The 23,783-nt window shown below is 45.5% G+C and overlaps 1 protein-coding gene across 1 annotated transcript; it reads right to left on the reverse strand.

Annotated features, from left to right (window-relative positions):
- Positions 1 to 7,594: 7,594 nt before the first annotated feature.
- FARSA (phenylalanyl-tRNA synthetase subunit alpha) lies at positions 7,595 to 23,587 on the reverse strand. The gene is made up of 13 exons (XM_061639862.1): positions 23,345 to 23,587; positions 16,668 to 16,805; positions 15,912 to 16,010; positions 15,634 to 15,752; positions 14,248 to 14,340; positions 13,753 to 13,881; positions 13,190 to 13,305; positions 12,771 to 12,855; positions 12,096 to 12,195; positions 11,662 to 11,827; positions 11,432 to 11,509; positions 9,848 to 9,962; positions 7,595 to 7,941 (listed from the first exon to the last, which is right to left on the reverse strand). Exons 1-13 carry the CDS (start codon positions 23,528 to 23,530, stop codon positions 7,836 to 7,838), a joined length of 1,530 nt encoding a protein of 509 aa, XP_061495846.1. The 5' UTR covers positions 23,531 to 23,587; the 3' UTR covers positions 7,595 to 7,835.
- Between the last annotated feature and the right edge of the window lie 196 nt (positions 23,588 to 23,783).

Raw genomic sequence — 23,783 nt, forward strand, 5'->3', positions numbered from 1 at the left:
AAAATGAAAGGCACTAGAGACGAGAAAGACACTCTAGTGGTGGTGACCTGCACAGTGTGCGCAATGTTTGTTTTCTTCCCAGAGAACAACATGGCGTACACGTGCAATAAGTGCAAGCGAGTGGCGCTTTTAGAAGAAACAGTGAGAGGCTTGGAACGGCAGGTGACCACACTGAAGAGAGCAACAGAAGATGAAGAGTTCTTATGTAGAACACTGGAACAACAAGAGCAAAGAGAAGTACAAGAGGTGGAAGAACAGCAGAAAAGACGACTGTTGTGGAGAGCAACAACAAAGTGGAGGAAACTCCATGGAAAAGGGTAACAGGAGCAGAAGAACTAGAAGACACCCTTCATTGGTGGAACTACAGAACCACTTCCAGACACTTGAGGATAAGACTGGAAGACAACCTGCAGGGGAAGAATTACAGGAGACCCCATGGGACAGCGAGCAAGAGGCTGAAGCTCAGTCTAACAGGAGCAATGAAACCATGCCCCATGACAAGAAGACTACAGTGGTAGTAGTAGTGGGAGACTACAGAGTATGCCGAGAAGATCCATGGACTTCCTGGAGAGCAGATTAGAGATGCGGCGGAAAGGTTGCCATCACTCAAAAAGCCCATTGACAGATACCCTTTCTTCTCATCCATGTGGGAACAAATGGTACTGTCAAGCAGAGCTACGAAGAAATCACGTCACTTTGAAATTCTGGGAAGGAGACTTTGGGACCCAGATAGTTTTTTCATTCTTCCTTCCAGTACTTAGGAGTAGAATGGGAAAGAAAAATACTCCAGGACTGGCTACGAAAGTGGTGCTGATATCAGAGATTTGGATTCTGGGACTACGGGCTATGCTTCCTGGAAGACTGACTGCTGGCAAATGATGGATTGCATCTCACAAGGACTGGGAAGAATGTGTTTGGTCACAGCATGGAGAAGCTAATCAGGAGAGCTTTAAATGGAATCCTAAGGGGGCGGGAGATGTAAACTTGGTGGTAACAACTAACAAAGGCTTGTGCGCAGGAACAGGGACTGAGAGAACGGCCCTAATGGGGCCCAGTAATAATCTTCATTAAAATGTAGGAAGAAAGCCAGGCTGTAAATCACAAGGTCTTCAGTGTCTGCATACTAAGGGCCAGAGAAAGTGAAACAAACAGGACAACCTTGAAGTCTTAATACAGGAAAGTAAATACAACTTGATAGGTATAACTGAAACTTGGTGGCATGACTCCCATGATTGGAATACAGCAACTGAAGGATATAACTTGTTCCAAAAAGAACAGAATTAGAAAGGGAGGTGGAGTTGCACTATGTTAAAAATATGTATTCCTGCACAGAAATACAGGAGGATGAGCTTGGTAGCTCCACTAAAAGTATCTGGATTAAAATCAACGGGGCAAGGAATAAAAGGAACATGGTGGTTGGAGTCTATTACCGACCATCCAGTCAAGGAGAAGACAAGGAGGAAAGTTTGAAAAGCAAACTGCTAATGTTTTGAGGAGGCATGATGTAGTAGTAATGGGGGACTTCAATTACCCCGATATCTGTTGGGAGATCAAATCTGCCAAATACAGCCCCTCCAAGAAATTCCTGACTTATGTTGGAGATAACTTGCTCCTACAGAAAATGGAGGAAGCAACTAGAGCAGCCTTTCCCAACCAGTGTGCCTCCAGATGTTGTTGGACCATAACTCCCATCAGCCTCAGCCAGCATTGCCAATGGTCAGGGAAGATGGGAATTGTGGTCCAACAACATCTGAAGCCACACTGGTTGGGAAAGGCTGAACTAAGAGGATCAGCTATCCTTGACATGATTCTAACCAATAGAAATGACTTAGTGGATGAAGTGGCAGTTATGGGAATACCTGGAGAAAGCGACCACACTATACTTCAGTTCTTGATTTTAACAGAAGCAAAAGCTGAGAGTAGACAGTGTACCTTGGAAAGCTGATTTTAATAAACTCACAACAACTGTAAGGCTCCATTGCAAGCAACTCTAACAACAAAAGGAGTCCAAGATGGGTGGGAGTTTCTAAAAAAGGAAATTCTAAAGGTACAATGACAAACAATTCCAACAAGGAAAAAAGGGGGAAGACAGCAGAAGTCAATGTGGCTTCACAAAAAGCCCAGAGATGACCTGAAAACAAAAAAGATACATACAGGAAGTGGAAAGACCAGGCCACAAAGGAAGAGTACAGCCAAGTAGCACAGAATTACAGGGATGGCATCAGGAAGGCTAAAGGTGAGAATGAGCTGAGGTTAGCAACAGATGCTAAAAGCAACAAAAAAGCTTTCTTCAGGTGCATCCATAGTAAAAGACAGAGAAAAGAAATGGTGGCGCAGCTACTCAATGAGGATGGCAAAATGATAACAGATGACAAAGAAAAGGCAGAAGTGCACAGTTCCTACTTTGGCTCAGTCTTCTCCCAAAAGAGGGTCTATGACTCTCCTGGGAAACGTGAGGTTGAAGGCATGATTGCATGATATTCTGATTAGCAAGCTAGCTAAATGTCGACTGGATGGAACAACTATTAGGTGGATCCACAGTGGGCTACAGAATTGTACTCAAAGAGTGCTTATCAATGGTTTCTTCTCAAACTGGGCGGAAGTAACAAGTGGAGTACTGCTGGGCTCAGTCCTGGGCCCAGTGCTCAACATTTTTATTAATGACTTGGATGAGGTGCAAGGAATGCTTATCAAATCTGCAGATAATACAAAATTGGGAAGAGTAGCTAATGCCATGGAAGACAGAAACAAAATTCAAAGGGATCTTGATAGGCTGGAGCATTGGGCTAAAAACAACAGAATGAAATTTAATATGAGTAAGTGCAAAGTTCTACACCTAGGAAAAAGAAACCAAATGCACAGTTCTAAAATGGGTGATACTTGGCGCAGCAACACTACATGCAAGAAGGATCTTGGGATTGTTATTGATCACAAGCTGAATATGAGCCAACAGTGAGATGTGGCTGCAAAAAAGACAAATGCTATTTTAGGCTGCATTAACAGAAGTATAGTTTACAAATCACGTGAAGTATTGGTTCCCCTCCCTTTGGCACTGGTTAGGCCTCATCTTGAGTACTATGTCCAGTCCTGGACATTGCACTTTAAAGATGCAGACAAGCTGGAACATGTTCAGAGGAGGGCAACAAGGATGATCAGGGGACTGGAAACAAAGCCCTATGAGGAGAGACTGAAAGAACCGGGCATGTTTAGCCTGGAGAAGAGAAGACTGAGTGGAAATATGATAGCACTCTTCAAGTACATGAAAGGTTACCAAGCAGAGGAGGGCCAGAATCTATTCTCGATCATTCTAGAATGCAGGACACAGAATAATGGGCTCAAGTTGCAGGAAGCCAGATTTCCATTGAACATCAGGAAAAAATTCCTAATTGTTAGATCGGTATGACAATAGAACCAATTACCTAGGGAGGTGGTGGGTTCTCCAACACTGGGGACATTCAAGAGGCAGCTGGACAGCCACTTGTCATGTATGCTTTAAGTTGGATTCCTGCATTGAGTAGGGGGGTGGACTCGATGGCGTTATAGGCCTCTTCCAACTCTACTATTCTATGATACATCATGTGAACATGCAGCTGTAATCTTAAGTGATGTATCTCAGAAGCTGGTTTTCTACTTTAGGGCCAAACTACATGTTTCATGACTAGATCAGTAATCCGAATTTAAGTTTTTAAAAAACCAGGAAATTAGAGAACCCTCATTTGCTTTTAAGTCCCCTGACCCCTGCGTGCCATCTTCCCAATCAAAATTGACCCTTCCAAAGCTGGTATTTAGCACAAAGTAGGAAAACTCCCAAGCAGCAATTGCTAGGAAATCTTTTTCCTTTTGAAGTCTAATGATCCTGCAGTAGGATGTTAGGAAAGTTGTTGGCTGGTGTCCTTAGGTCTATTTAAACTGTGAGCCAAATAAATTGACTTAGCAGAGACTTCTTTGGAAATCCTACAGCGGGTACAGTTCAGTGGTTGCCTTGCTGCTGCCATCCCTTGGGATTATCTGGTAAGGCAACCTCTTATTCTCAAGTAGTAATGCAGATCTGGCTGTAACAGTGGGAAGAATTGTTTTTGTTTTTGCAAATATCACCAGAGGACAGGAATTGTTATGGCCCCTACTTAACCAAAGTGCCTTTCGCCTAATGTTTCAGATGCTTCCTGTCTCTGCAGCCACTTGTCTACCAAGCAACAATGCTCCAAGCTGCCAGGACATGAAGCTTGTTTCTCAAAGGTAGCCTATGAACATGAGCACCCCAAATCACACTGAGACCATGGCACTACTCTCTCAACACTCTTCTTCCTCCAGCGAGAGCCCGCTTTACAGACTGCCACCCACCTGCCTTTGACCTTGTTCCTTTGCCCAAGGCTGTGCTGTACATGATCATGGCTGTCACGGTGGTGGTGAATGTAGCATGTGCCATTGTTGGTCACCTGATCAAGGACTTTGCACATGATCTGGCAGGTGAGTATGTCAAGTGACAGTAGCAATAATGCACAATAAACTATGCCCTGGGTAGCATTCAGCTCTTTAATAAAATATTCTGTGGCAAGAGAATTTGAATTCTGCAACCTGTATAATTATGCAAACTTCCAGAGTTATTTCCGTAATTTATTTTGCTTTTGCCAGCCATGGAAACGGTAAACTGTGTAGGGCAGAAACCACATCTAGAAACGTATTTCTATAAACCATTCATTCTACATTTTGGGTTCTTTCAAGCAGGCATTGTCGTCTATACCCTTCCTAGCCATACAGCCTAGAAACGTTTTTAGCAGTTGTGAAGAAACTGAACTTTGTGCTCTGTGCCTCCCTTTGTATTTTTCCTATGCTCCTATACAATGTAATATGCACAGCGCCCAGCATTTAAGACCAGTTGTTCTCATGACCTTCTTCAATGTGGCCAAGTTCATGCACTCAATACCTAGATGTGATCATGTTTTGCACACAGAACTTGTTTTCCAATAACCCTATGAACTGTTACACTCCAGTACCTAACTGTGGTTCTCAGGTCTGAAAGTGGATGATAGCAAGTTACAGTGGTGATCATTCCATACAACATGCTTTCCAATGGAACTAACTCAGGAATTGTATCACATATGGCACTCTGCCAATCTTGTAAGTGATCCTTTAGTTGGGACAGGGTAAGAGATGGGAGAGCTGCAGTACTGGCACCTCCCCTACAGCCCTTCTTGCCTACCTGTAGAAAATACTTTTGGTTGGAAACTGCTATCATCGTCAGATATAGGCTACCTTGATCATGCACTTCTTAGTATGATGCTATATATTGAGGCACACAAATCTGACAAACCCCGCATGCCTTGGGCATAATACACTACTATCCCCAGAGAAGCCTTAGACTTTGTTTTAAGCACTGGTGAGCAGCGGACAAAGTTTTACACTTAGAAGAGAGAGATTCAAATCCCTACTCACACAGGAGGGAATGCTATTGGGCAAATCACTGACACTCACTGTGATCTACCTCAAAGGCCTGTTGAAGATTCAACAACAGATAACACCACATATACCACCTTGAACTTAATAACCAACCTCCAAATGCTTGCCCTTGTTATTTGTAATCAGTCATGCCTACCACCATAGGGCACGTGCTCAAACCAAAAAGGGTGGGGGGGGGAAGATGCACTCCCCCACTCTACAGAGAATGCAGATAAAAGTTAAGGTCCTGTCTGATACGAAGTTAACTGACCTACAGGACATTAGCTACCCATATGCACCTGCATTTCATTTATACCAAACCAGCAAGTAAGGATGCAATTCAGAACACTAGCCCTGCCATTATCCTAGCTATCCTCAGATGCCTCCCCTGCAATGCTATGGTGCTAGAGAAGAAAACAGGAGGGCAGATACAGAGAGATTTGCCTTTAGGGGATGGACGATATAGCTCAATGGGAGAGCATGTTGTTATATGGACAAAGGCTGAGGCTCACTTCATGGCACCTATTTGAAAGGCTCTCAGGTAGCAGATCTGGGAAAGACTCTTTGGCTGGAAGCCTAGGAGAATTCTTTTCAGTACAGACAATACTGGGCTAAAAATACAGTCGATTGACTGTTACAAGGCACTTTCAAGTGCTCCCTTTAATTTCTCCCGCTAGATTGCTTGCTGGGGCCACAACCAGAGGAGCCCGACAAGGAGGAACCAAAGCCCCCACCTCTTCCAGGCTTCCAGCCCTCCCTCCTGGCCAAGACTCATAATTGCACCTGCTCAACTCATCACCCATAGGAGGTGCACGTAACCTTAGAAGACGCTCCACAGATGACATAGTGACTGTGGAGGAGCAGCGAGCACAGCCTTGCAGAAAGGAGGTGGAGTTCTTGGCTTCCTGAGTTGAATGAGAGAAAACAGGCACAGCAGGCAAGCAAAAGGAATCTAAGGAAGGAGCCAGACGACCATGTCAAGAAGCATGAAAGCCTATTCTGAGACAGTCGTCCCACCTTCTCATGACAACAGCTACCTTTCTGCTGTACTTCTGGGACTTTGCTTCTCCAGCAGCTTCCAGAAGATTTATAGCTTTATAGCCAGCGGCCATTGAGTCTTGATCCAGGCAGCCTCCATTTCTGTTTCTTGCTATGGAGACTAAATGGGAGAACTGCTGGAAGTCCACTTGCCTAACCAGCTCCATGAACCAGCTGACTGCTCTGGGATTGAGTGGTTGCTGTCTACGCTGCAAGGAAAGGGGCTCAGCTCTAAAAGGAGGCAGGGCCTAACAGGAATTGGCAACCACTTAGTTATCAAAGCTGAGTGATTTTACCCATGAGGTGGAACAACCAAAGTTTTGGAAGTACAAGGGCTCCTTCCACAGCCCTATATAAAAGGGGCTTTTTTGTACAATAGTCTGTACACCTTGTGTGCTGTTGCCTCCAAGCGTTGAATGCTGCAGTTATGACAAGCAGCTGTCAATACAACAGAGGCAGTGACTATCTTTCCTCCTTTAGCACTTGCCTTGTCTTAGTGTCTGCTCCCCTTTAGAGCTTTATTGAAACTGGCACCTGCTCATAGAGGTAGCATGGGGATCACAAGGGCAATATCTAAATGTATATAGCGAGTCATCTCCAAACATTTGACTCCTACCCGCCTTCCTAAAATGACATCTTTTGGTGGAAAGATTCACTTAAAACCAAACCATCATCCTCTCATGTCCTAGATAATGCTCTACAATATTTTGAGATCAACAGAGGTCCTGCCTGTAGGCTTACTATTGAAGAAGGCATGTGACAGAAGGATTAGGAGTGGGGAGGAGAAATTTGTGAACAAGCCTGAAAACAAAATGGTGATAGTGGAAGAAAGGAGATAAAGCCAGGCAGGGAATAGAATAAAAGTTTAGGCAGAGCAAAATAAAAAATTATCAGATGGGGGAAAGAACATATAAAATCTTCTCCCACCTCCAAGTCTGTTCCCAGGATACAGGAGAACCCTCCACCCCACACACACACACACAAGATGAGAAACATGCAGAAGTCCCTCTTCCAACCGTTTCACTTTTCCATAGCCCATGATGGTAACGCTAACAAGCTATACTCAGAGCTAGATCACTAGAACTGCACCTATTCCTGACTATGCTAATCATGATCAGACTCCAGGCTGAGCCACTTTTACTGAATACAGCTTGATTCTCCGCACAACTTGGGAGAACCAATTCACCCGTGATCCCTCCCAAAAGGTGTAGCTAAAGGGTCCACGTGGAGTAGGGTGATTTGACAGCCATTTCCCCCCAAAGGAGCCAGAAGTGTAGAGGCCTGAAAAGCCCCAGTGTTCCATCAAGGAGCAAGACTAATAAATACAGAGGTCTCCGAGGAGAGAAGCAGGTGTCTGAAGGCTAGGCATCCAAGCGGCAGAGTGGGCTGTCATATACCATCTGCAGATTGACTTTGTGGCCAACCAGTTCCCGGATATTATTGATGCCATACTTGATCATGGTGGGCCTGAAAGAGAAGAGGAAAGAATCTCCATTGATACCACTTTCACATCCCTTTTTGAAAAATGCTAGGGACAACATGAAAATAGTCATTAAAATCAACACACACAGTAGCAATGCACTAGACCATAGTGAAAATAAATAATAATAAATAAATAAAATTTTATTTGTTAGTCGCCTATCTGTCCGAACCAACGGACACTCTAGGCGACGTACAACAATATAAATACAATATACAATCAAAAGCCACAATCATCAATTAATCTAAAATCATCCTTCAATTAATACATCGTAAAAACTAATCCACCCCAGAAATCCTATAGGCCTGCCTGAATAGGCAGGTCTTTAAGGCTCGGCGAAAACCCATCAGGGAGGAGACATGTCGAAGGTCAAGAGGAAGTGAATTCCAAAGGGTGGGGGCCACAATCGAAAATGCCCTCTCTCTGGTCCACACCAGACTAGCTGTTTTGACTGGTGGGACCGAGAGAAGGTCTTGTGAGGCTGATCTTGTCTGGCGGCATAATTGGTGATACTGGAGGCGTTCCTTCAGATAAGCTGGGCCAAAACCGTATAGGGTTTTAAAGGTTAACACCAACACCTTGAATTGGGCCCGGAAAACAACTGGTAACCAGTGTAGGTCTACCAACACTGGAGTGATATGATCCCGGCGACGGCTATGCTTTATCAAGCGTGCCGCCGCATTCTGTACCAGCTGAAATTTCCGGACCGTTTTCAAGGGTAACCCCACGTAGAGCGCATTACAGTAGTCTAAGCGAGAGGAGACCAGGGCATGTATCACTAGTGGGAGCAGATGCACAGGAAGGTAGGGTCGCAGCCTCTGTATCAGATGTAATTGATACCAAGCTGCCCGGCTCACTGCCGAAACCTGAGCCTCCATGGACAGCTGGGAGTCAAGAATGACCCCTAGGCTGCGGACCTGGTCCTTCAGGGGTAATCTCACCCCATTAAGCACCAAGTCTAAATCTCCCAACCTTCCCTTGTCACCCACAAGCAACTCCTCGGTCTTGTCGGGGTTTAGCTTCAGCCTGTTCTCTCCCATCCATCCACTTACGGACTCCAGGCACTTGGACAAGGTATTCACAGCCAACTCTGGTGAGGACTTAAATGAGAGATAGAGCTGAGTGTCATCCGCATACTGGTGACACTGCAGCCCAAAACTCCTAATGATGGCTCCCAGCGGTTTCACATATATGTTGAATAGCATGGGGGAGAGGATAGAACCCTATGGCACACCACAATTGAGAGGCCAAGGGTCTGAAACCTCATCCCCCAATGCTACCCATTGATGCCTGTCTGAGAGATAGGAACGGAACCACCGTAAAACAGTGCCCCCTATTCCAAATCCCTTGAGGCGATTAAAGTTGGAGCAAAGGGGAAATCCCTACAAGGAGAGCAGGATTGGCTTTTCAAAGCAAGCTAACAAATGCATCTCTCCTCTCCCACCCACTGGCACCCTAGACATGGGATACCTCTGCCACACACACCCCCTTCTGATTCAGTGTCTGTGGCTCAGCACGCATGCTACAGCATTGTGGATGCTTCACACACTTGATCCAGGAGAACAACCTACTGCCTGTGTCTGAGGGAAGGAGGTAGGTGAGATTTCATCCTCCAGAGGTGGGGAGGGCACATGGCTTGGGTCAACCAGCTGCATGGCAGAGGTTTACAGAGCAGCAGAGACAGAAGGTGCCAATTGGCAGACTGAAGCTTTATTTAGATAATTTCCAGTCTCTCCTGACTTTAAGATTCTTAGAAGGGTGCAACGTGAGTTAGGGAGATACTTGGCCACTGCCACAGATACAAGCAAGCTGGGCTCCGTATAAGACCTGGAACCCTGCTAGCAGGCCAGAATAGCAAAAGGTTGCTTAAGTCAACATCCCTAAGACTCTCACCGTTCCAGCGAAAGGCCCCAGGCAATGACAGACACTCCATCTGGCAGGCCCATAGGCAGCAGCATTTCTGGGCGGAAGAGTCCTGAGTTGCCTACCTCTACCCATTTCTTTAATCCTGCAAGAAAAGTGAAGTTTGTTGTATTGTAAAGCTGGCGAAGTGGGGCATGGCAAAGCCATAATCCTGGGTAGGATCCAACCCTTCCATCCAGTCGGCATACTATCCTGGGACAGAGGGGAAATCATGGACAACTCCTACCCAAGAAGAAAGGTGCCAACTGTCAGCAGGCTGCTGAGATGCCACAAGCCTTTGGAAGAAACAGGAGGATATCAATTTAATAAATAAAAAAAACTGAGAGATGGGATGGATCATGTAATACACTTGCAGAAAACACAGGGATAGAAGGCAGCAGCAACAACTCATCTACAGCCCTTTCCCAGGTCAAATAAATGAAAAGTGTATTACAATCTGACCATCTCTTCAGCTGTCTTGGGGAACAGAGGTAAGGGGCAAACCTCTGTGGGCCATCACAACTTGCAAGGCTGTGACAGCAGCTCAAAGCCAAGGGGGCCACAATGACCCTGTGCTCTCATGTCTGCATGGTCTCATGAGCTAATTTAAGATGGTGCTGCTGACTTTTGAAGTCCTAAACCTTAGAGACGACCATGCCTTATGAGCAAGCAAAATGAAGGCACAGAGGCATTTTTATGTCTGTGCTTCAGTTCTGGAGGTCCTGCTGTTTGGAAGCTTAAGAACCATTAAAAACACTGAGCCTTGCTAACATGGAGAGGAAAGATGGAAACCTTTTAAGTGCATATTTTGCATGCCCCATCCCTCCTCCTAGAGGCTCTTCCCCTCCTGCAAGGTTTCTCTCCCCCCTCCTTGAAACAGGGTTAAGAAACACAACATTTGCTTCTCTGCCTTCATTAAAAAATATTGATGATAGACTTCTCATGTTTCATTTGGGGGGGATATGAGGACTAAACCTGAAACACAGAAGGTCTTGATTTAAGGCACATACAAATTCATGAACCTTGTATTTTAATTTGAAAGGCTGGGAATGTTGCTATCATGTTCTAGAAAGAGGTGGGTATGTGCTTTAAATACGAGGACACCTGGGACTACCAGAAATAGGAACTCCTACAAATAGGTGGCATAATGTCAGACTGTGTTGACACAGTGGAAAAGTGTCCTAATTTATAGTGTGTTATCAGGGTGAATAATTTTTGCAGCTGCATGAGTCATATGAGGATTATCAAAGGCTAAATCCAGGGTAGCTGGAATTCCTTAAGGCAGCGAGTATGCAGCTGCCTTCTTGGCAAAGATGAAAAACTGAAATTTCTCACAGAAAATAATGCAAGCAGAGACCAGAGCATTCCAGACTGCTTCCTCTGTGCCCTCAAAAGCCACCCACAATTGACAGCCTCTGTGCAGCATACCTGACCTCTGCTACCAAAGAAATTTTTGCCAATCAGCTCAGCTACTAGGGAACTTACTTTAATTTCAAGAGGAGATGCTGCCAGGGGCAAGAAGGGCTTCTGCCCCCAACATCACAGAACTGTATACAGCCATATCCCTGCACTCACCCTGGTGGTAGCTGAACACCTCCATGCTGGGCTCTGTATAAGGATTATAAGCAGGCTTAAAGCGCAGCTGGGTGATTCCTGCCACAGAGAGAGAGAGAGACAGAGAGGTGGATGGAGCTGAAAGTTGGTTCCTGGAAACAGAGAAGGCAGCCACCAAGGAGCCTCTCTCCTGCTAGACTGCTTCCCCCAATATTCTCTTACTTCCTCTCTCTCAGTTCTACAGCTCTTACCCAACTTGGTGAAAAACGCTTTCAGGACACCCATCAGGTCCCCCAGTGTCAAGCCATAATCGGCCACCACCCCTTCAATCTGGTGAAACTCAGCCAGGTGGGTGGCATCCAGCGTCTCATTCCTGAAGACACGGTCAATGGAGAAGTATTTGGCAGGAGTGAACTTCTGTAGGAAAAGTAGTTGTCATAGTGCCACACTTCAACTTGGTTCAGCAAGGAGACCGTACCAGCCACAAATTAGTCTTGTCCTACCAGCTTTAGAAGAGGAGGAGGATGAATTTGTATCCCACCCTTCAACCCGACAGTTCCCAGGTAGATGAAACCTGCCATTACTTTATTCTGAAGCTCTTCAATGGCCCTGGAGTAGTAGTTTTTTCAGTCCCCACATAGCCAGGATACCCCAAGGCATGAAAAACTGTTTACTGGATAGTTACCTGCTGTGCCAGCTGATAGAGCATGCGGGCACTGACAGCTGTGGTGTGTGTCCGAAGGAGGTTCTTCCGAGCCTCCTCCAGCTTCCAGTCATATCTGTACCTGAGAAGAATATATTGAAATAGGGTGTGTTACTCCAGTAGTTAACACCTGAGGTATCGGAGCCAAAATATATAAACAAATCTAGTAACTAATAAAAACAGGCCCAATATAAGTGCTGTTGCTCAGAAAAGCGAGACAACCCTCTGGACCCAGTTTTTAAAACGGTCTCTCATTCCAAACAACATGATGCAGTTTTAGGATTTCTCTTCCTTACTCATCAAAATCCCAACTGCTCTGTCATTTGCAAACTAATATGGATCCAGTGACAGTTTCTAAGTGCACTGTGGCCCCAGGAAACATATGAGAGGAAGTTCCATACAGATGATAGCAGAGGCCAATTAAGTCCTCTCTCTTCATCTACCTTTGCGGCAGAAGTGTAAAAGGGAGGTGTCATCATTGCCTTCCAGACTTGGGAATGGGAGACTGTACCTGCTGCAATGAACTATTTGGTCTCCTGAACAAGACACTGCCCACCAGTTTGAGTCAACTGGTGCAGATATGCTTTTCATAATGATTCTCTGCTTTCTGAGCTTCCGGGCCCAATACTAGAGCAAATAAATGTTAATGAATCTCACCCCTGAGAGCCATAACCTCCTTGCGAATGAACCTTCTTTACTCTCTTCAGGTAATCCATGGGGAAGTCAATGGCTTCAGCAGGATCTAGAAGGAACAAGGCACATGCAAGGGCATATGGGGAGCTTCACGCAAAACACAGATGATGCAGTAAGGAAGGAGAAGAGTATGGAGTCAGACCGAGGGGAAGAGAGGTCTGACCACTGTTACTTTACTTTCCAAAGCAAGATAGGTGGGCAGTCTGCTAAAACCCAGAAAATCTAGAAGACTCAGCAGAAAGAGAAGCACATATGCTCAATAACTGGGCCTTAACTGAAACTGGCTCAAAGAAAGGAGCTGTCCCAAGGTCCTGATCTGCAGTCCCTTCCCCAGGTATGAAAGGGGAGAAAAGGCCATGTGGGAACCAAGCAATGTGACTGACCCTTTAGGAAGAAGGTGTCATGCTGATCCCGGGCTGGATGCTGCTGTGGCTGGAATAGGGCATCAAAGTTCCAGAAGGAGCTCTCAATGAAGTTATTGGTGGGCATTTCTGTAAAACTGAGAAGGGAAACACATAGCCACCAAGCCAACCACAAAGGGAGCAGGTCACAGGACTAGCCACTGACAGGACATAGGAATGGTTTCCAATGGGCACAGGGTAAGATATTTATGCCAATGAGGGCAATGGGGGAAATGTTTGCTCCAGTCACAGTGTTTCGCCAACACAGTCTTCCTCACATGAAGTTGTGTGCAACAGCAGGTAAATGGAAAAAGGTTACTCCAATCTCCGCAGACTGCACCGTTACCCCAAACTTGGTCTATAGTGGACTGTCTCCTCCAGTGAAAGGAAGCAAAAATGCAAAGAACCCCAAAGATACACATTGAATTCTAAGAGCCAGCTGTGCAGGCTTCACAAATGCACATGGCATGGTAAACACATCTTTTCACCCACGGTCACCATTTCACCTTCCTCGCCCCATATTTTACAGACATTGAAGTACACACCCCATTTCAAGGAAGATCTGCCGGAACTGGCTGCGGACCTTCAGGAGGGGGTGGAGATGGCCGCTTTCAGGCATAATGCCCAATGCCTCAAAGTTATAAGCCTTGAACTTCAAATCTCTCCAAGAGCCACTGCAGGTTTGGGGACAGCAAGAAGAAAAGTTAAACGAGTCTTTTCAGATAAACCCTAGAAATGCAGAGGAAGTATTTAACAACAAATAATGGGAAGTGGGGAGGCCAAGAGTTCTGCCAAGAAAGATTACAAAACTGTCAATGTATATGAATCCATTTCAGCATCCCACAACAGCTGAGGGGGTATCTGGTGAATCCTGATTCTATGGTGTGAAGCCAACAATTCTCACAGCCAAGGTCCAAGGCCAAAACCCAAGAGCAAATTCTGGAAAGAAATAGCAACTCCAAGGCACAGAGAACAAAGCTGAACCAAGAGCTCAGGTCCTGTTAGTCCAACTTTAAGCTAGGACAAAGAGAGATACTCACCTGGCAATCACCTCTGGAGTGAGGTCTGTTTCCTGCTTGGTAATAGTAGTACTAAAAGCATTTCCTTTACTGATCCAGTATGTCTTAATGGTCCTGAAAGCAAACACAGTTTTGCTGCTACTTCTATTGTCAAGAAAGACACATCCCAATTCCTTCTGTAAGGTGAATCCCACGACAGACTGGGTTTAGCAGTGTTTAAGAAAGAAAGCGGAATCTTCTGCAAGCTAGAGCTACTCCTTCCAATTATTCTCATCCATTCCATCCCTCTTGAATACATCCCTCTCCTTCAAAATTGCTTCTATTTTAAATACAGAAGACTGCCCTAAAACTATCAGGAGGATGTGCAGAACAAGAAAATAAAAGTACTTGCAATTGATGGCAAGAGAAGTAAACACAAGCCTTAAGAGAACTAAGCTTTCATTTCAAGTCTACAATAAAAAAAGACCAACTTTTAAAAAGTGTGGCCTTCTATTTCCGAATTCAAGAGACCCTGCATAATTAAAACACAACAAGGACAGAACGCAACATCCAATACAGTCTGGTGGACAGAATGCAAGAGATCTGTGTTTACATCCCATCATAGTTATAGACTTAGCCAGCCAGTCACACACTGAGCCTCAGCTCCTTGTTGGCAATGCAAGCGAGAATAAATTAGGTAAATGAAAGGCACTTGCCAAACAATATCTCCTGAGGCTTTGCATCATCACCCAGATATTTTTTTTAAAAACTTGCTTTGGAAAATACATACAGAGCATAGCACATTATTTCAAGAGCACACCAAAAGGCACGTCTCTGCGTGACAGATCGGAAGGCCCCAACCTGTCTCACTGTTTATTGTTTCCAATGTTCAGACACACACACAAAAATCCTGATGATGCACAATGGGCCATGTTGCCCAGTGAGGCTGCAGAAAATTTCTACTGCAAAAGTATTCTAAGGAAAGGATGGCCATGTGCCAGTCAACAATGGGACATTCTGTCTGAAAGCTGTAGGTTGAAGCAATCCCTATGTGCTGGGAACAATATATGTAACTACATTAAATACAGCGAGTCTTTATTTTAGGCTTGAATGCGAACAAAATACTAACTGCAAAATTTGCAGAGCAGGGATAGGGAAACCTGTGGCCCTCCAGTTGTTGTTGAACTACAATGCCCATTATCCCTAACCATTAGTGATGCTGGTTGGGGCTGATGGGAGTTAGGAGTCCAGCAACATCTGGAGGGTCACAGGCTCCCCATCCCTCATGTGGAGTTGGGAAATAGCACCTTTGGTGCTTCTCAGTGTCATGAGATCATAAGGGACACTAACAAGCACCATATTTTGCAGAAAAGAGTCCTGGAAACATATATAATTCATATGGAGTGCCGTGAAAGAGGCTCAACTCACACTTCTGCCAGGAGTTTCCGCTTCTTCAGCTCATTCTTGTCCTTCTCCTCTAGCTTCTCACCCTCACCCTGTTCCACCTGGAGCAGTTTGTCCCTCACAGAGTCCTGCACAGTCTCCACCTGGAAGGAGAAAAGGGAAGTATGAGAGGCCTGATGCTATCATCCCCCATCCCAATACTCTTGGATTCAAGGACTGAATCCAAACTGTACAACCCCTTTTCTGGCGCAAGCCCTGCAGAAACCAGAATCCAAGCCTAATGGAGAACAGTGATTACCCACCGCCCTGAAGATCCGGGGCCCGCCTTCTGAGGTCTTGTCTAGCCAGATCCACTTATTGGACATCGCTTTGCTGAATCCCACCTTTCCACTTGGCAGCTTCTACAGTGGAAAAAAGAAAGAAACATCACCCCCATCAGGTACCCAGTCAGTGCAAAAGCCACATAACCATAGGCAGGACTGCCCCAGAAGAAAGAGGGGATGAACTTGAACTAAACCATAGAAAATGCAATGGCTGGGGTAGATTATCCAGGACCACTACTTCCTCAATAATGCTCCAGTTTTGATTTGATTTTGATTTTAATATTTCTATCCCGCCTTTCGCCCAAAAGGCCCTCAATGCGGCTTACAAAAGAGCACCAACATAAAGATACACCAATAAAACATCAATAAAACAATAAAAACAATAGTTTGCAATACATTTCAAGGTTGTCACAAACTACCCTTTGGCAAAATAGGTATTATAGACATTGGGCTACTTTGCAAGGCTAGCCACACTCTCTCAGTCATAGTCCTATCCCCTGTAATATATATATAATAGTTATGAATTTTATTTGCATTGGCATTAACAGAGTCATTTAAAAATATTTACATTAGAAGAAAATTACACATTACACTCCTGTATTTATTGCTACATTTTGTTTTGAACAGACACACTACTCCCAGCCACAGCTACACTAAAGTCCTGGATGCCTGAATTGTTTTCTATTTGACAGTTTTAATTGAATGTATGGGGCTGGGGGAAGACATTTCTTTTACCATCAGCTCACTCTGGACCAGGCCCTCAGATGGGATGCTGTGAAACACCCGGACTTCATGGCTCCCTTCCTGGACAATTTCTTTGCCCTCAGGGGTCAGCTCCCACTTCTTGGATGTGCGCTGCTCAGCCTCAATCACCTAAAAAGAACACTGAGATAATCATCAAAGGTAGAAAGCATCTAAAAGAAGAGCTTGAAATAGAAAAAAAATATTATATAGCATTTGAAGTATTATATAGTATTTGAAAAATTATTAAATAGAATATTTGTAGGCCTACCTAGAAAGATTGCAATTATCTTACAGCTCACTTGTTTTTAATGTCCATCTAGAATACTTATTTGTGTTGACAGAAGCCCCTCCAGTTCTAGTTCTCACTAAAGTGTCAAACGTGTCTGTACTAAGAAATTCACATGGCAAATTATTTTCCATGCAGTAAATCAATAATCCTTGCTTATAGAAAACATGCCTGTCAGGCAGAAGGATTCTAGCTAGGTCTTCTCCTTCATATGTTATCATATTCTATCATGTGAACCAACCTGCAATCTGAAGTGGTACAGCTCGTGCAAAGATTTATCTTAGTGAGAACTAAGCCACAGCTGAGGGTGGGGGAGATTTTAGGATGCTTTGAATGCCACTCATATCAATACCAGGATCAACTGCTAACACTTCTCACCAGCAACCGTTCAGAAGAAGTCTTTACTGGGATTTTCTTTTCTTGGAAAACTATTCTTCAGTCACAAGAGGACTGACCATGCACTAACACAAAGTAAGCAGGAAACAACTGTCTGCAGTGGGATAAAAGCATACTGCTACCACCACAACACTGAATCCTTCCTCCTAAAAATCCACACAGGAGATCATTTGGGAAGGGGGTGGAGGACAGGATGTGATTCTTAGATTAGGTTTTTACTGACATGTTCTTAATCTTTGATATTGATACAGTATTGTGTAATTTTTATCTGTTGTTACACTTTTTCCTTTTGTAAACCACCTTGGGAAAATACAATTTTAAAAGGCAGGACAAAACTCCTCCAACACACAAATATGATTTGCTTGCTGCTGCCAAGTAGCCACAACCCACCAGGAATTTACAAGCTCTCCCAGAGAACACACAACTCCAATTGCTCAGCATGGAACCACAGTACTGCTGGTCATAATTATAAAAGAGAACAGGTGGAAACTTGGTGAAGGAGCACTTGAGAAAGATGTTCAACAGCATTGTTACACAGACACTGAACAATCAAGAAAAAGAGAAGGAAATGCAAATAGAAAACTATTGTATTCTCAAATCTTATCTTCTTTCAAGTTACTTTATTACTCTTATAGCCCACCTTTCTTCCAAAGAACTGAAGAACCCATATGTAGGGACCCACCATGACGATTTAATCCTCATAACAATCCTGTCAGTTAGGCTAAAATATATTTGCCCAGAATCACTCTTTAGGCTAGGGATGGCTAACCTGTGGCCCTCCAAATGTTAATGGACTACAACTCTCACCCTCCCTGACCACTGGGCATACTGGCTGGGGCTGGTGAGAGTCTAGCAACATCTGGAGGGTCACAGGTTTGCCATCCCTGCTCTATGCTTTACAGCTGTGAATGGCTTTTAACTTGGGTCTCCCCTGCCCAAGTCTGACACTTTACCCACTATTCCATACTGGCTCCATGAAATCCACTCTGTAGGATCCATGATAGAAGACTCTGGACAAAAACACTAACCAGACATTTCAGGTGGGGCTACTAAATCTGCCAAGCCTTACCCCCAGCTTTATCTGTGGCTTGGTCAGTGCAAGATTTTATTTATTTATTTATTAAACTTTTATACTGCCCGACTAGCCGAAGCTCTCTGGTCGGTGAATAACAAAAATACTAAAATACACAATATAATACAATAAAAACATATAACAATAAAACAGTCTAAAAACAATACAACAAATGAACAATCAATAGCTTAAGTTAAAATGCATTGGGAAAGAGGAAGGTTTTAAGTTGGCGCCAAAAAGATAGCAGTGTCGGCACCAAACGTACCTCCTCGGGGAGACTATTCCACAGTTCGGGGGCCACCACTGAGAAGGCCCTAGATCTTGTCACCACCCTCCGGGCCTCCCTATGAGTCGGAACCCGGAGGAGGGCCTTCGAAGCAGAACGCAGTGAACGGGCGGGTTCATATCGGGAGAGGCGTTCCAACAGATATTGTGGTCCCATGCCGTATAAGGCTTTATAGGTTAGTACCAACACTTTGAATCTGGCCCGGAAGCATATTGGCAGCCAGTGCAAGCGTGCCAGAACAGGTGTTATATGATCGGGCCGCTTGGTCCCTGTCAACAATCTGGCAGCCGCATTTTGCACTAGCTGCAGCTTCCGAACTGTCTTCAAAGGCAGCCTAACGTAGAGCGCATGGCAGTAGTCCAAACGCAAGGTTATCAGAGCATGTACCACCGATGTAAGGTCCTCCTTACTCAGATAGGGACGTAGCTGGGCTACCAACCGAAGTTGGTAGAACGCATTCCGTGCCACCGAGGCTACTTGAGCCTCAAGTGAAAGGGAAGAGTCTAGAACGACTCCCAAGCTCCGAACCCGGTCCTTTAGGGGGAGTGTAACCCCATCCAGGATAGGGTATGTATCCACCATCCGATCAGAGAAACCGTCCACCAGCAGCATCTCAGTCTTGTCAGGATTGAGCCTCAGTTTGTTAGCTCTCATCCAGTCCATTGTCGCGGCCAGGCAACGGTTCAGCACATCGACAGCCTCACCTGAGGAGGATGAAAAGGAGAAGTAGAGCTGCGTGTCATCAGCATACTGATGACAATGCACTCAACTCCTGATGACCGCACCCAACGGCTTCATGTAGATGTTAAAAAGCATGGGAGACAGAACCGACCCCTGCGGAACCCCACATTCGAGAGCCCACGGAGCCGAGCAGTGTTCCCCAAGCACTACCTTCTGGAGACGACCCGCCAAGTAGGAGCGGAACCACAGCCAAGCAGTACCTCCAACTCCCAACTCCGCGAGCCTCCCCAGAAGGATACCATGGTCGATGGTATCAAAAGCCAATGAGAGATCAAGGAGAATCAACAGAGTTACACTCCCTCTGTCCCTCTCCCGACATAGGTCATCATACAGGGCGACCAAGGCCACCTCAGTGCCAAAACCAGGCCTAAAACCCGATTGAAATGGATCTAGATAATCGGTTTCATCCAATAGTGCCTGGAGCTGGCCGGCAACCACACGTTCCAAGATCTTGCCCAGGAATGGAACATTTGCTACTGGTCTGTAGCTGTTGAAACTTTCTGGGTCCAAGGAAGGTTTTTTCAGGAGTGGTCTCACCACCGCCTCTTTCAGACAGGCAGGGACCACTCCCTCTCGTAAAGAGGCATTTATCACTTCCTTGGCCCAGCCAATTGTTCCTTCCCTGCTAGTTTTTATTAGCCAAGAGGGGCACGGATCAAGTATCGAAGTGGTTGCACGCACCAGTCCAAGCACCTTGTCCACGTCCTCGAGCTGAACCAACTGAAACTCATCCAATAAAACATGACAAGACCGTGTTCCGGACACCTCGCTAGGATCAGCTGCTATAAATTGAGAGTCTAAGTCCCGGCGGATGCATGAGATCTTATGCTGGAAGTGCTCAGCAAACTCATTACAGCGAGCCACCGATGGTTCTACCGTGTCCTGCGGGCGTAACTGAAGTAGCCCGCGGACAACTCTGAAAAGCTCCGCTGGGCAGCAGACAGATGAATTGATGGTGGCAGCAAAATGTTTTTTAGCCGCCCTCACCACTCTTACATATAGCTTGGTAGAAGCACTAACCAGCGCATAATTGCATCCGTCGGGAGTTCGCCTCCATCTCCGCTCAAGCCGCCTCCTATCTTGCTTCATCGCTCTCAGCTCTGGAGTGTACCAAGGAGCTGTATGAGCTCTGCACAGGAGAGGGCGCATAGGAGCGATCGTGTCAACAGCCCGGGTCATCTCTGCATTCCACAGATCAACCAGAGCTTCAACAGGAGCGCCAGTCCTGTCAGCCGGAAAACCCCCCAGAGCCCTTTGAAAACCTTCAGGATTCATTAGTCTCCGGGGGCGGACCAATTTAATAGGTCCCCCACCCTTGCAGAGGGAAGAGGCTACTGAAAGTCTAAACTTCAGCAAGCAGTGATCTGTCCATGACAAAGGGAGAGATGCAAAAGTCCCCACATCCAGATCACTATCCCCATGTCCAGTCGCAAAAATAAGGTCTAGAGTATGCCCCGACACATGTGTTGGACCACTAACATATTGAGACAGCCCCATGGTTGTCATGGATGCCATGAAGTCCTGAGGTGCCCCAGACAAAGTCGCCTCGGCATGGATGTTGACATCCCCCAGTACTAATAGTACTAATCCAAGGACTTTGATTCCCTCCACCCCAAAGTTACCAAGTGGACGGAGACTGCCATCTCACTGGAACCTCCCCCTGCCAACTGAAGGCCACATTCCCTCCAGAAATAGGATAAGTGGCTACATACCAGGGATGGGCAGGGCCAAAGCAAAAAAACACATGCAATGCCAACCTGTGTGTAGTCTCTCTCACCATGTAGCATGGAAACACAACCAGCCTCTTTTTCCTTGCTGTCAAGATGTCATCTCTAAGCAGCATGCATGGGGGTGGCGAGAGATCACTGTCAGGTTTAAACCTCCCCTTCTACCTGCTGCTCAGCTAACTGGGGATTGCAGGTCAATAGTGGAGAAAAGGGGGCTGAGGAGAGGAAAAGTAGGCTGCTTCTAGCCCAAAGGGCAGCTGCCCCAACCTTGGTCTAGATACATATGCTGCTTTCCAATTGCCATTAAGAAGCCATTTTTAAGAGGCTAAGGGACAGACCTGTCCATAAAGATCATTGGAGAAACCCCACAACTTTTATGTAACTAAAATGAGCAGCGAAGTCCCTGCTCTCCAAAAAGAGTACCAACAAAGAGAAGTTCTGTCTCTTTCCATGGACCACAAGGCTTCTATGTACAACTGAGCATTGGATTTGGCCTGGGACTCAACTAAAGTCAATTGACATCAGCTAGGAAATGAGGGATAGTATTAGCTGGAAATTCAAGTCAGTCTCAGCAACTCCTCGAATTACAATTCACTGCCGGGTGGTTGTAAGCTTCTCTCCGTTCTGGCTCAATCTGCAACAACACAGGGATAACAGATCTGGAGGACACTTGCTGTTGTTGTTATGTGCCTTCAAGTCGACTACGACTCATGGCGACCCTATGAATCAGCGACCTTCAACAACATCTGCCATGAACCACCCCGTTCAGATTTTGTAAGTTCAGGTCTGGGGCTTCCTTTATGGAATCAATCCATCTCTTGTTTGGCCTTCCTTTTTCTACTCCCTTTTGTTTTTCCCAGCATTATTGTCTTTTCTAGCGAATCAGGTCTTCTCATGATGTGTCCAAAGTATGATAAACTCAGTTTCATCATTTTAGCTTCTAATGATAGTTCTGGTTTAATTTGTTCTAACACCCAATTATTTGTCTTTTTTTAGTCCATGGTATGCGCAAAGCTCTCCTCCAACACCACATTTCAAATGAGTTGATTTTTCTCTTATCCACTTTTTTCACTGTCCAATTTTCACATCCATACATGGAGATGGGGAATACCATGGTCTAAATGATCCTGATTTTAGTGTTCAGTGACAAATCTTTGCATTTGAGGACCTTTTCTAGTTCTCTCACAGCTGCCCTCCCCAGTCCTAGCCTTTTTCTGATTTCTTGACTATTGTCTCCATTTTGGTTAATGACTGTGCCAAAGTATTGATAATCTTTGACAAGTTCAATGTCCTTGTTGTCAACTTTAAAGTTACATAAATCTTCTGTTGGCATTACTTTAGTCTTCTTGATGTTCAGCTGTAGTTCCTCTTTAACTTTCATTAGCATTCATTTCAAGTCATTACTGGTTTCTGCTAGTAGTATGGTATCACCTGCATATCTTAAATTATTGATATTTCTCCCTCCAATTTTCACACCTCCTTCATCTTGGTCCAATCCCCCTTTCCGTATGATTTGTTCTGCGTATAAATTAAATAAATAGGGAGAACACTACATGTGGCTTACTCTCAGCGCAATCTGAAGCCTGGGAATGTAACTCTGCACCTCTCAAATTCACACCACACATAAATGTTAAGAAAACACACCTCTATTCGTACCACAAATTAAAGGGGCGTGCCTATATATTTGTAAGCCGCCCTGAGTTCCAGTTTTGGAAAAAGGGCGGGGTAAAAATAAAGAGTAATAATAATAATAATAATATATATAGAACTGTGAAGATCCTACGCTCCTCCCGTCATTTCCTTGACGGAGCCATAGACCGCACACGCCTGCACTCCGCTCATAACGCGGCCAGGATCCCTTAAGAGAGGGCAGAACGCATGCGCAGTCTTCATCCGCCAGATTTCCTTTGGGAGGGACACGTCAATCAATACTGAATTAGTTATTCTTATGCATACTTTGGCAGTCCCTCAGGTATGATGCAGAAGCCTTTTTCTCCTTCGTGGGTGACCCCATCGTCACTGGGCCACGAGGTGGCGGTCATAGTGATGACCCCACTTCCGTGACGACTTGGGAAAGAATTCCCACCCACTCATTCCCTCCACCGGCCAGAAAGTGGGGTCGCAATGGCCGGTTCCCAATGGCGTGTCCCGCCCCCTTACCTCTCCCAATGACTGCAGGCTCTTCACTGCTCCGACCAACACTTGATGCTCCAGGCCCAGCGCTTCAGCCGCCTCTAGGCTACAGAGCCCGGCCTCGCCTTGGGCTCCTACTAGTTCAAGTCTCTGTAACAGGAGCTCAGCCGCAGACCCCGGCCCCACTGCCGCCGACCCCATGGTGGGAGACATTTTCCCGGCAAGTTCAGACAGAAACTTCCTGTACGCGGCCGGAAGCGGAAGTGATAATGAGCTATCTGTAGCGCATAGAGGATTTTTCTAGCCTCCGGAGACACCTCCATTTTGAGTCTTCCACCGCTCGCGAAAGCAAGCTGGATGGATAATGTCATTGGCAGGAAATAACGTCATCCATCAACTTGCCGGAGTCGGGGGAGCAAATTCCGGTTCCTTATTACCGTAACGTACCATCCGCCATGTGCGGGAC

Source organism: Rhineura floridana, chromosome 1, assembly GCF_030035675.1.
Source record: "Rhineura floridana isolate rRhiFlo1 chromosome 1, rRhiFlo1.hap2, whole genome shotgun sequence".
NCBI lineage: Eukaryota > Metazoa > Chordata > Lepidosauria > Squamata > Rhineuridae > Rhineura > Rhineura floridana.

Coding starts and splice junctions, on each gene's coding strand:
- FARSA (XM_061639862.1), bottom strand. CDS start 23,530: ATGTCTCCCACCATGGGGTCGGCGGCAGTGGGGCCGGGGTCTGCGGCT. Junction 15,753..15,911: donor GGCCCCGGATCTTCAGGGCG/GTGGGTAATCAC, acceptor TTCTCCTTCCAG/GTGGAGACTGTGCAGGACTC. Junction 11,510..11,661: donor AGCGTTTTTCACCAAGTTGG/GTAAGAGCTGTA, acceptor TCTCTGTGGCAG/GAATCACCCAGCTGCGCTTT.